Source organism: Homalodisca vitripennis, chromosome 3, assembly GCF_021130785.1.
Source record: "Homalodisca vitripennis isolate AUS2020 chromosome 3, UT_GWSS_2.1, whole genome shotgun sequence".
Lineage (NCBI taxonomy): Eukaryota > Metazoa > Arthropoda > Insecta > Hemiptera > Cicadellidae > Homalodisca > Homalodisca vitripennis.
This window is the reverse complement of record NC_060209.1, coordinates 129441629-129453843: the sequence shown is the minus strand read 5'-3', so window position 1 is coordinate 129453843 and position 12215 is coordinate 129441629. Positions and strand designations below refer to the sequence as shown.

The 12215-nt window shown below is 31.8% G+C and overlaps 1 protein-coding gene across 2 annotated transcripts in view; it reads left to right on the top strand.

The window, feature by feature from the left end:
- The window catches only part of LOC124357500, a 33088-nt gene extending 22345 nt beyond the window's left edge, over nt 1-10743 (top strand). For both annotated transcript variants that reach the window (XM_046809353.1, XM_046809354.1), the window contains exons 9-12: nt 3161-3284; nt 4230-4329; nt 7018-7095; nt 8929-10743. In XM_046809353.1, coding sequence (XP_046665309.1) covers nt 3161-3284; nt 4230-4329; nt 7018-7095; nt 8929-9207 — 581 coding nt within the window. In that variant the 3' untranslated portion in view covers nt 9208-10743. The remainder of the gene's footprint in view (nt 1-3160; nt 3285-4229; nt 4330-7017; nt 7096-8928) is intronic.
- The last annotated feature ends 1472 nt before the right edge of the window (nt 10744-12215 follow it).

Here is a 12215-nt window from a genome sequence, read left to right as displayed (position 1 = left end):
TTTATCACAGTAAATATACACTTAATCTTAATTATCTAATTCACAGCTCTTTCACGGGTTTGTACAGTAAAAAAATAGTAATTTCACAATCAATTGTTTTTATAAACAACATTATGAATAAAAATAGAATGGTATTTCTTTCACATGGAGTGGCCGATTTTAGTGTCTAGCAACAAAACGCATTAAAAGCGTGTGATCTAGGACTCACCTTTTGCCGGTTCTCGTGTCTCAACTCAGCTTCCAAATGTCCAAGGTTAATTTTAACTTTGATACTACTAATAATATATGATAACTTAATCAAAATCTATGTATGTCATGTAATAACAATTAGTAGATAAGGCCTCTTTATAATACCAAAGTACCTGAGTATATTAGGTATATTAATTTACTCTATTAATTAACAGAACAATCCGTTTTTTTCAAACAAGGCGTCTCAGCAAAAAGCTATGGCATAAAAGACAAAAATGGACAGTTAGTGATGGACAAAGAATCAGGGGTTAAAGTGTGGAAAGACTACTTTGAAGAACTCCTGAATTGTGACCACTGTACAAACAGAAGCGTTGACGATGAATTAAATTACCAACATGTACAACCGGAGGTGATGCCACCCTCTACGCAAGAAGTAGAAGACGCGGTAGCGAAGCTTAAATGCAATAAGGCTCCTGGTGAAGACGGAATTACAAGTGAGATTATTAAAAGTGGAGGAAAATTCCTGATAAAAGAAATACATAAACTTATTACAAAAGTATGGGAAGAGGAAATTATACCGGAGGTATGGAGAGAAGCAGTGGTAATTCCTCTGCACAAAAAGGGGGATAAACAATTATGTTCTAATTATAGAGGAATATCTCTTTTGAACACCGTCTACAAGATATTTTCAAAAATATTACTATCAAGATTAAGTCCTTATACTGAAGCAATAATTGATGAACAGCAATCAGGATTTATGAAAGGCAGGTCCACAATAGATCAAATTTTCCTACTTAAACAGGCAATCTCAAAATATTATGAGTTCAACAAAGGCTTCTATGGAATTTTTATAGACTTCAAGAAAAGCTTATGACAGCATAGATAGGAATGCTCTATTCAAGAAGATGGAAAAACATGGAATCCCGCAAAAACTGATAAGACTGTCAAAAATGTGTATAAGTGACTCAAAGGCCAAAATAAGAATAGATGGAGAAATGTCGGAAAACTTCCTTATCAACACTGGAGTAAGACAGGGAGATGGGATTTCTCCCACTCTCTTCAACCTGGCTGTGGAAGAGGCATTACAAAAAGTTAAAAGACTACAAAGAGGGGTTAAATTAGGAGTGGACCTGAACGTAATGGCATTTGCGGATGATGTAGTGATCTTGTCAGAAAGTTTGGATGACCTCTCCACACTAACAAAAAGTTTTATTAAAGAATGTCAAACAGTAGGCTTAGAGCTAAATGAGGATAAAACTAAAATTATTCATTTTGGAAGACATGCTGGAAATGTGAGAACAAACTTAAGCATTGACAACTACTCGATTGGCTGTGTAGAAAGTTTTAAATATTTGGGTGTAACAATAAACAGCAAAAACGTGGAGGATATAGAGATACAAAGCAAATTAGCTAATGCAAATAGGTGTCTTGGGGCGTGTACAAAACTCTTTACGTCAAGATTGTTGTCACAATGCTCCAAAATAAGAATTTATAAAACAATCATTCAACCAGTCCTAATGTATGGAAGTGAAACATGGACATTAACGAAGAAAAATGAGGGGCGGTTGATTGTTTTTGAGAATAAAGTTCTCCGAAAAATATTTGGACCAATATGTGATGAAGGGGTGTGGCGAATAAGAAAAAATAGAGAATTACGCAATGTATACCAAGATCCTGATATTGTGGCTTTGGTGAAGGCAAAGAGAATTAGCTGGCTAGGACATGTACATCGGAGACAGGAGGGCACAAGGTTAAAAGAGGTCTACCAGGCGGTACCGGCAGGAAGGCGCCCTTTGGGTAGGCCAAAGATAAGATGGTGCGATCAAGTGGTCGAAGATGTGACCCGGTGTGGAGGGTCTGTGGATCTGGCGGAAGACAGGGTGGCGTGGAAGAGGCTCATAGACGAGGCAAAGAATCGACTGAGATTTGTTACGCCCCGGCAGTAAGTAAGTAATTTACTCTTACTAATTACTATTAGGTAATTATTTTTCGCAAAAATAATTACTATATTAGTCTTTATATTATTTTTAAATAGGCATAAAAATATTATATGCCAAAACATAACGCCACACTAAAACGTAGAAAGTGACTAAATAAAAATTGAACACGTTTCGCACTGAAAATAGTAAATTAATTACTCCTATATTCAAGCATATTCGTAATCCAATTAAAATTGTACTTAAAATATATGAGTGAATGTTAATAAACAGCAAATATTAATACAAAACAAAAATGTGGAGTGCATAATATTGATGTTTAATTATTCATGTACACATTATTTATATTTTACATTCAACCACATATTTTAATATTAATAACGTTTAGTGTTACAAGTTTTTAGTAGATACAATTTAAATGGGATTATAAATTGGATTGAATGTAGGACAAATTAATTTACACTTTGTATCCAATTTAAAAATATTGTAGTTACAATTTTTCTTAAAATAATTTTCTTATTTACATGTTAAGCTATGAATAAAGTAAGAAGTTATATTTCAGTAATACATATTTTTACAGCAAACACAATATAATTGTATAACTTGAAATTAGTTCCAAAATTTAACTGCACATTTTGATACTGCTTTCTTTAGTCATATAACCAATATTAAATGCACTTCTCTTGCCATGCAATACTACTAACTACAATTGTAAAATAAATAAAGGTAAAAATTAACAGGTAACAAATTATTTATAAACATGGGTCTAATTTTAAGGTGATCTATCTCATTATAAATTACAAAAACAACCAAATAACAAAAAAGCAGTTTTTATTTAGTAGTGTACAGATATCATATAAAATATTGCAAAAACATTTAACATCAAATTGTACAAAACGTAATGTTTATACTTTATTCTTAGTCATGGTTTTCACGATCAGGTGGGACCCTGATATAAATTGATCCTACACTAAAATTACATTTTCTAAAGTTTAAAAGTATAGCTTTTATTTTGGACTGTACTCTTTGTGTAGAAATGGAAAAAGCAGCTGTCTGTATCCAAAAGGTGTGGCGGGGCTACCACACTAGGACATCTGACCGTAGAGTACTAACTGTGTACCAACAAATACAGGCGCTTAGGACGAATCAGTATATCAAGTGAGTCTTGATTTACTATAATTCTCTTATACATGTCTCACACGCCAATATAGTTTATAAGCTTTAAATGTAATCAATTGGGTACCTTTCATATTAACTCGCATATACCATCAATACACTTAAAAAATACATTTTGTGTTCAAAATAATTTTTGCTATTTTTTCTTCTATTAATCTATTTTTTAATATAATACTTGAAATTATATTCCTAATGTTAGTATACTTAATCATGATAAAAAAGAAACATAACATCATATATACAAGGTTATTCAAAAAGAATGGTGTAAAAGGAAGGTTTATTTATTTGCAGATTTGAAGATTAACAAAAGCATGAAAAACTATTCATTATATTTTAAAGTTTTAGTGTAAATTAACAAAACTTAGTATAGGAAACTAAGCTAGATATTAGCACCATTATTTGGGGCATCGAAGAGTGTTGCAAAACTAAATAGTTCATACTTCTGTTAGTGTGTATTAAAACAACTGACTGTTGCAACAATGGAAAGGAGATGTTGATTTGTTTTAATAGGATTATGTTTTGTCTTGATTGCATAGTGCTAATAGGTTTTAAATGTTATATTGGAGTGGTTGCTCTGGAAATGAAAGAGATCTCTGTTGTGCTGGTAGCAACTATCACCTAACTTAACTCCTTGCAATTTTTTCTTCTAGGAATTCGTCAAAGACTATATATACCACCCTTCATGCCTCAAAAACAGTGCAATACATAACACAGGATATATTGCAATGTGGGCGGAATTGGTGAATCGCATGGGTGTTCTCAGACCTCATGAAATTATTAACCTGGCAATTAAAATTGACTGCATTGTTTGTCCAGCTTCAGCATTAAAGAAGTTTATTAGCATAAAAAAGTAAAATACTTAAACATAAAATAATATTAACAATTTTTAAAATAAAGTAAGAAAACAAAAGTAATTTGTTTTTTTAGGAAACTGTCAGAAGATATGCAGGCAACAAGGGAAGCTTTAGACAATGAGCACAAAATGCAACTCCTGCAGATGCAAGCCATCAATGCCCTGTGGAAGAAGGTTAGTAGTAATTAGAAATGAAAAATCTTGAAACAAATCTTTTCAATATTCAGTTTCAACTGTCCAAACCAATAAAATATAAACTGATCCTTTATTGTACACAGTTAGAGCAGAATAATCAGTGCACAAAATGCATTTTAACTTAATGATGTCTTTCTCTTCTTTTGGGTACATTTTTTGCAGAGATGTTAGAACTGCAAGGGTCTGCTGGGCACCTCAGTAGTTGAAAAAACTATGTTATCACAGTTTCAGCAATCATATTATCCATGAAAGACAACTAATTAGATCCTCCTGAAGAAAATCATAATCCTTTGTCACTTGCCAAAGATTGCAAAGGAGATTTATTTCTTTAACTGGGCAGTTGAAAAAGCGCTCTGTAGTTTCCTCACTCTGGTTGCAATGTCTGCAGTGCTGATTATGTATGAAAATAACTACCCTTTGAATATATTTTTTCATATGACTATGTACTGTTACCAGGCCTGTGACTTATGTAGATTTGCACCTAACCTAGGAAAAAATGAGATGTTTAGTCTTTTCATGTGCTGTTAGAAGAATCTGGTTGCTCATTCTGGACCCAGGACGGACTACCATCTTCCTGTTGATCAATGTGCATTCAATCTTTGATTGCGTTATAGGTACTGTCAGATTAGATGCTAGTTCAGACTTGCCAGAGTGCCTGCCCTTTCATTCCCAAAAACGTCCTCATAGGCAGGAATCTATGTGAGTCCTAAATAAGTGACATGTACTTCAAACGAAGACTCATGTGCATATTCATAGTAACAATCAGAAATACTGTAGGATGAGCCAGAAGGACCTCCAACTCCTGAACCTCCTACAAAAGATGGAAATAAAAAAAATATAAACATCCCCATTTCCCCATTCATCGTTTCTCTTCAGTCATTTAAATCTTATTTTAAATTCATCAAGAGTATATGGCATCAAATTTGTTATATATAGATTACAAGTTCTGTTACTGTAGTATCGCTGTGTAACCAGAAATTGTCAGTCCATTTATCACTTGAGAAGCCATTTCTTGAGCTCTTCTTGCAGTCCTTTTCCAGTAAGGTTTTGGATGCTGGTTGGGATAAGGAGTTGTAATGTATGTGCGGCAAAAGAAGGTTTGTTTTCCGATAGTACGGTTTGGTGTTTTGGGAGAATAAACCATTCATTATGTTGTGTTATAGTGGTGTATATCTATTCCTTGAAGAGGGGACAGGTTGTCCATGTACAGGATTATCATTATTCCCAGAGATTTAAATGATTTGCAGGATGATTACTGTGGTTAAAGATTTGCTAGGACTCTAATTACTTTTTTCTTAATGACAAGAATTTTGTTCAAGTTAGTTGCTAAAGTTCCTCTCCATGCTCCATATTTTATATGTGACTACAAAAGTATAGTAAACAGTTTTAGCTGCTTCTAGTCTACTGATCCAATTTTTTCATCGCACTACATAGACACCCAGCTAATTTTTGTATAGACATGATCAGTATGTGTGTTCCATGACAAGTCCTCGACTAATGTTAGCTCTAAGAATTTTGTTTGATTTTATAGTAGGATATCTGGTATTGCTGGATTTAATTTGTTTGTACTTTTGTGCACTTCAGTTGTTTTGGAGGGGTTAAAATTGTGAGATCATTTTACTTGCAGTAATGTATTACTTTGTACAAGGTTATAGTAGGTCTTCCTGTAGGCCAAGTGCTAAGCTGTTTCTATTAACAAGGTCATGTGTACAAATATCAACTCGCTGATTGCTGTGGTTTAAAAGAAGGGAAAAAAACAACCAGGAAACTTAAAAATCATAACAATCACATAGACATCAGGCAATAACATTTGGTACACCAGATGACTTTAAGATGCAGAACAAAAGATGGAAATAAAAAGGACTTGGGCATCCTAAGTCTCTCATTATAACTTCTTTAGTGATAGTTTTATCCTTTATCCTCATTTAGTATTTAAGTTGCTGAAGAAAGGTAATTTATTGTAATTTAAGATATTTTTTGCTTATAAAAACATTTATGTTGTGTAGCTGATTAAAGGTAGTACAACAATGAATCAGCAATTATCAATCAATAATTAGTTTACTCCTGATGAGCCAAAGGGTTGAAGTGTTATATATTTTGAACTGTTGTTATGTTTAGCATTGATCTTTAACTCGTTGACTGCGGCAGATGCACTAATGCGAAGTAACCCCCAGACAAGACAAGAACACTCAGTATAGATCAGCAGTGAATGTGTTAAAACTAGTATGTAAAAAAACTAGACAGTAGATTTTCTAACATATTCGTTCCAAATAACAATTTCTGATTATACTCTCCACTGCTACCACTCTTATTGGTGGTGCGTGTTGTCAAACCGATGCAGTAGGCATAATACCACATGAAGGAGGATTGTGAATCAATCTTGATTAATCTTTTAAAGGGATGTTTTTCAATGCTATTCGTGGAGACCAGTGACCTAATCAACAATTTTTATACAAGTTTTGAGATATGAACGTCATTTCTGTTTAATAAAATTAGTAACATGGTTAATCTTAAATGATTTTATTATCAAATCTCGCCAATCAACTCTCGAATCTAAATCATTTTTGATAAAGGTAAACTCATTGTTATGTATGTTTTACAATTTTATATTGTTGATTATAGCAGTTATTTGGCAACAAAGTTTATAAATCACATGAGTTTGTGTAGGTTGTGAGCTTACAACCAAGACCTGAAGGTGGTGATGTTCGAGATCTGACTGAGACTTGTTCTAGACTCAATGCTCAGGTAAACTACAAACTACCTTATTACAAGTTACAATACTTTATAAACTATTTCTTATTCTGTTGTTAAGTATACATTGCTGTCAAAACATATAAAAATTACTAATGATGGATGGAAGCAGAAGGAATTTATGAAGTTTATTAGGGTTTTTTATTGTTTTATGTAAATTTTTCATGAGGAGGGCATGTGACCTATAGTACTATGACCTGTGGTCTTTGGTATTTCCCTAACTATAAGTGCCCTTACCTGTAGCAAACCCATAAGTTTTAACCCTAACATCTATAATTATTATCTAATTTTTTTTCCAAAAAGTTAATATTTTAATCCCATTTTTAAAGAAGTTTTTAAAAAACGCTATGTATTTTTGGATTTAGACTAATGTTTATGTTTGGACACTGGTGTATTTTTGATCCTTGAACATGACCATGCCCGGACACTGAAACCTTGCAGGAGTACATGCAGTGCTGCACACCTTCATGGCCTGAACATCCTTGGAACAGTTAGCATAACATTTCATATTTTACCATTGGCTGGTATTGCATCCCCACTATCATTATAGCAATTTAATATTTTCTGGCTTATACCTGACAGTTTCAGCTTTGTTGTGAATGATCAATGTCTATTTCTTAATATCAGTTGATAAGAAATATGAGGGATTTTGCTTTTAACCGTATATTAAAAACTAATTTTCCAAAAACATTAACTACTCAGATAAATTTTAATATCAATTGCTGGATAACAGATAAAATGAAACAGAACAACTGTGGATTGTGCCATAGTTGGTCTCTTAATACACTGTAGAACTCTTTCTTCAATTTCTTCTTTTTTGCAATTTCTTTCTTTTCCTTTTTTTTTTTTGTTAAAGTGCAGACCATGTCAAGGTATATAAGGTGTGTATATAAATCTCAAGGTAGATCGTGAAGTGCTAGGATTTGAGCTTTGCAAGATAACTGTAACACTAGATTTTTATTTCTTTATTTATTATGGTTATTCTCCTGTCCAACTCTGTTGGGGAATTGGCAGGATAGCAATCGTAAGGTTAGTGTGTTTACAGTTTAGTGTTAAATTTATCTTGTGAGGTCTTTATATTTGTTTAAGTACTCGTGAATCAATGTTTTTTTTTTTCTGGTAAAGAATAATTCATACAAGAGTTTTCATTTTCTACATTAGAGAGAATTTCATATGTATTCTGATAAGGAACACAAAATTTTCTAGTGACTCTAAATCGATCCAATGTAGGGAAACAGGTAAAAAAGTTTTGTTCTAGATTTCTTTCTTCATTAAGATTTTCTTTAAAATCATTCTAATCTTTAAGTAGTTATTAAAGTATTCAAATTTTAAATTTCAAATTTAGCTTGTTTCAGTTCTTTCAAGAATTTGTGTTTGAAAATCTAGGTTGGTGTTATTATTTAATGTCAGATTTGTAGCTATTGGTTGTTTTTCCCTTGTGCCAGTCAAATATCCTTTATATATACCTAATATAACTAACCTAACATGTAACTATGATCTAGATTAAAATAAACAAATAATATCAGAGTGCAGTGATACACATAAGCCAGGAACCACAACAAACAAGTTATGTGTCAACTCCATGCACACAATCTCTAAAACATGCACTTAATAAATAAAAACAAAAGCCTAATTACTGAAATCGAAAGAAAGAATACAGCTGACAATACATCTGCACTAACCAACCAACCACTGAAAACTGTTAGGGGTGGATTATCCGGATTTTCATTTATACAAATCATCTTGAGTCCCAATTCAGACAAATGAGGTTATACTGTAGAAAGACAAATTTAACTTGTAAAGTATAGTGTTTGATATACATTTTAGGTTCAGCAGCTGCAAGAGTCGATGCAGGAAGTGTTGCGATGTGTGAGTCCCAGTCAGCCTGTAGCCACGTCAGGCAGCACGACTTCCACACAGACAGATATAGTAGCAGTACACACCCCTCAGGAGCCTCACGTACACCCCCTGCCCCGCCCCTCGTCTCTGCCCCTTCCCCCTGCCCAGCTAGCCCAGTTTGCCGATTGTCTGGTAGACGGAGTCATCAAGACCACAGTAAAGGAGCAGGAACAACCTCTAGAAGCGGAGACCACTCATGTCAGTTAAAATAACCAATTGCTTTAAGCTTAGGCAGATTGATTTTCTGTACAGTTCCTTGAAATCACCAAAGAACTTCTTAGTTTTGTTCTTGGCAGAGAAATATTGTAGTATTTAGTCAGCTATCCTTAATTTAAGAGAGGATGGCAATGAAAGAACACATATGTATCTTAATTCTCGTCTTCAGAGATTTTAATTGATTTTTAAACGTTTTGTAGTGTAAGAAGTGGTCAAAAAAATTTATGTATTTAATCTCAGCCTTCTTCAAAACTATTAAGACTGTTTGTATGGAAAATATGAAAATGATAAACAATTTGAGATAATCACAAAATATATTCTTTATCACATTATTTTATCAAACGAGACTTTAAATGTGGCATTGCTTATTTTGTGATTACTATAGTAATTAATTTCATTAAGAAAGTAACCAAATTTTCATTTTGGTAAAAAATTCTCTAATTACATTAATTTTTAATTCATATTCTAAATAATATTTTGCCTTCTTTTCTAACTCTCTCTAGCTTAAAAAGAATGTTGTCTCTTTTGTACATTAATCTATATTTTCAATAATATTTTGTCTTCCCTTCTAACTTTATCTAGCTTACAAATAATGTATCCTTGTACATGTTCTTTACTGATTTCAAGAATCTGTATTAGGAAACATACAAACATAATAAAATGCATAGTAGCTACCAATCTTTCTTTTTTCTGCATTTGCTATAAACTAACACATGACAACAAAGACTGAAAATGAATCTCTCAAAAAAGAAAATCTAAAGGTGCACAAACTATACTAATTTATTTCAATTACTTTTTCTACGAAGCTTTACTAAAGCAACACTGAGCATATTTGTGATAACTTAATGTTAAATATGGATTATATGTTTAGGTACACGTGTAATTTTAAAGCTTGCATTTTGTATTTATTGTTATTTATTAATTTATACTAAGTTATATTTTGTATCATTTTTGTTATTTTTAGTCACATGTTTATTTTGTTGCCCTACTATTAATATTAATTTCAACTTGAATAAAAGAGAAATGTTTAGTGAAATATTTGTTACAATCAGTGTAAATAACTTGTAAATGTCATGTTGAATGTTATATAGAATATCAGGGTTGCTACTGTGATTAATGATATAATAGTTTAAAATTATAATATTTATATAATACAAATGCTATACTTGATTTTTACAATTTTTTATGGTATTTGCTAACGTTTAACTGTGTTTTATCACTTGTATTGGATTGTTTCAAAACCTAAATTTGAAAACAAGATTTTGTTAACTTGAGAAGTGTAGATTTAGCAACCCTGTAGACAGATCCATTAACGTCCATGTGTAATGTAGACAAATTTTTAGTATTAAAATGTGAGGCAGTAGAGTTTATAATTTTCTACTTTAGCATTCAAATAACATTTTGTGAACAAATTGATTTGTTAATTGTTATTAAGTGATTTAGGCAAGTAATTTTACTAGTAACTTTTAAAACATACATCTTGGAATTCACCATATTTCAATATTAAATTTAAAGTTCTTGTCTCTAGTCAGTCCAGGACCCATTTTATACCATAACAGATATTTTATTTACTTACCATTAGATGAATGATTTTGTTTTATAAATAAGTTTTTTTTTAGAATAGCTGTACCACACACAGTCTTGGAAAATGTCTAACATTCTCTGCTTGTAAATGTACCCGTAATGGATACCATCCTCCTCCACTTTGCAAGCTGCTTTTTCTATTCATTCAAAATGTCTTTTATCCAAATACCATTTTCTGCCAATAGTTTATAAAGAAAATGAACATTTGAGTAAAGTTTTGATGTGGTAATGTATTGTAATATAAAAACACAAATAATTTAAAACAGTTAGCTATGTAATTAAAAATTCATGTAAAGTTACTAAAAAAGTTTTGACAAAACTTAGGTCTCATAACAATATTGTTAGAAGCCTCATAATAATACATAATAATTAAATATAACAAAAGTAATGTATTTAACTTTTTATAGAGTTTTGAGTATTTCCGTGATCAAGGGAGTGAGATAAGGTATCTTACAATAAAAAATAAAGTATTAAATATGACTTAAAAAGTAAATATCTTATTGAATTATGCTTATAAAAAAATAATTCCTCAAATCTAATAGTAATATGATTCATAAAGTATAATTTGAAACACACAAAAAATATGAATTGTAATTTACCTCTTCCTCAGGTAAAAAAAAAACCTTAAAAACATAAAGATAAAACTAAAGACTAAAATGTGTGCGATAAATTTGCCACACATTTGAGAACAGAATATTTATGTTGTATATAAAAACTCAAGCAGTACGTAACTGGTACAAAAATGCTATAAACTACCACCATTGCAGTGCCAACATCGCTTGTATGCTGGTAAAAGTGAACCCAAGCGATGTCACTGCTGAGTATCCAGCAACACAACATATGTCACATACACCGGGGAAGTGGAAAACTGAATCTTATGTTGTCAAATTTAGTTTAATGTGTGGCATGTTCATCACCACACTTTTTATTTTTAAGTTTTTAACATGTTCACCCTTTCTCTCTTAAGTTTTTTTAACACTCGAGGATGAGAGTAGATTTCAATCCTTGAAACGTAGTGTTCTATTTTTGTAATATATAATGACGACAAATGTCTGAAATCCTATTATCCTCTTAAATAATCCATTGTCAATAACAAACTTCAAAAAAAGAACACAAACAACATATGTTTTGTCTACTAACAAGTTATTGCTTCAACATAGATAAATATATCGTGGATGTTTTCAATCCATGATATATTTATTTATGGTTTTGTTTACCATCTTTATTACATATTGTACATTATTTTAAGCATTGCTTCCCTCAAAGTAGTTCTGTTTACTAGCATTGATACACTACTCTCAATGTTTCTACTATTCATGTAGAATATAGTAGAATACATTGGTAGGACAGGACGTAGGTTTCCTAACACATTGTTATCTTTAATTTCCTCTCTGGTCTGAAAAAAGGTTTAAGTT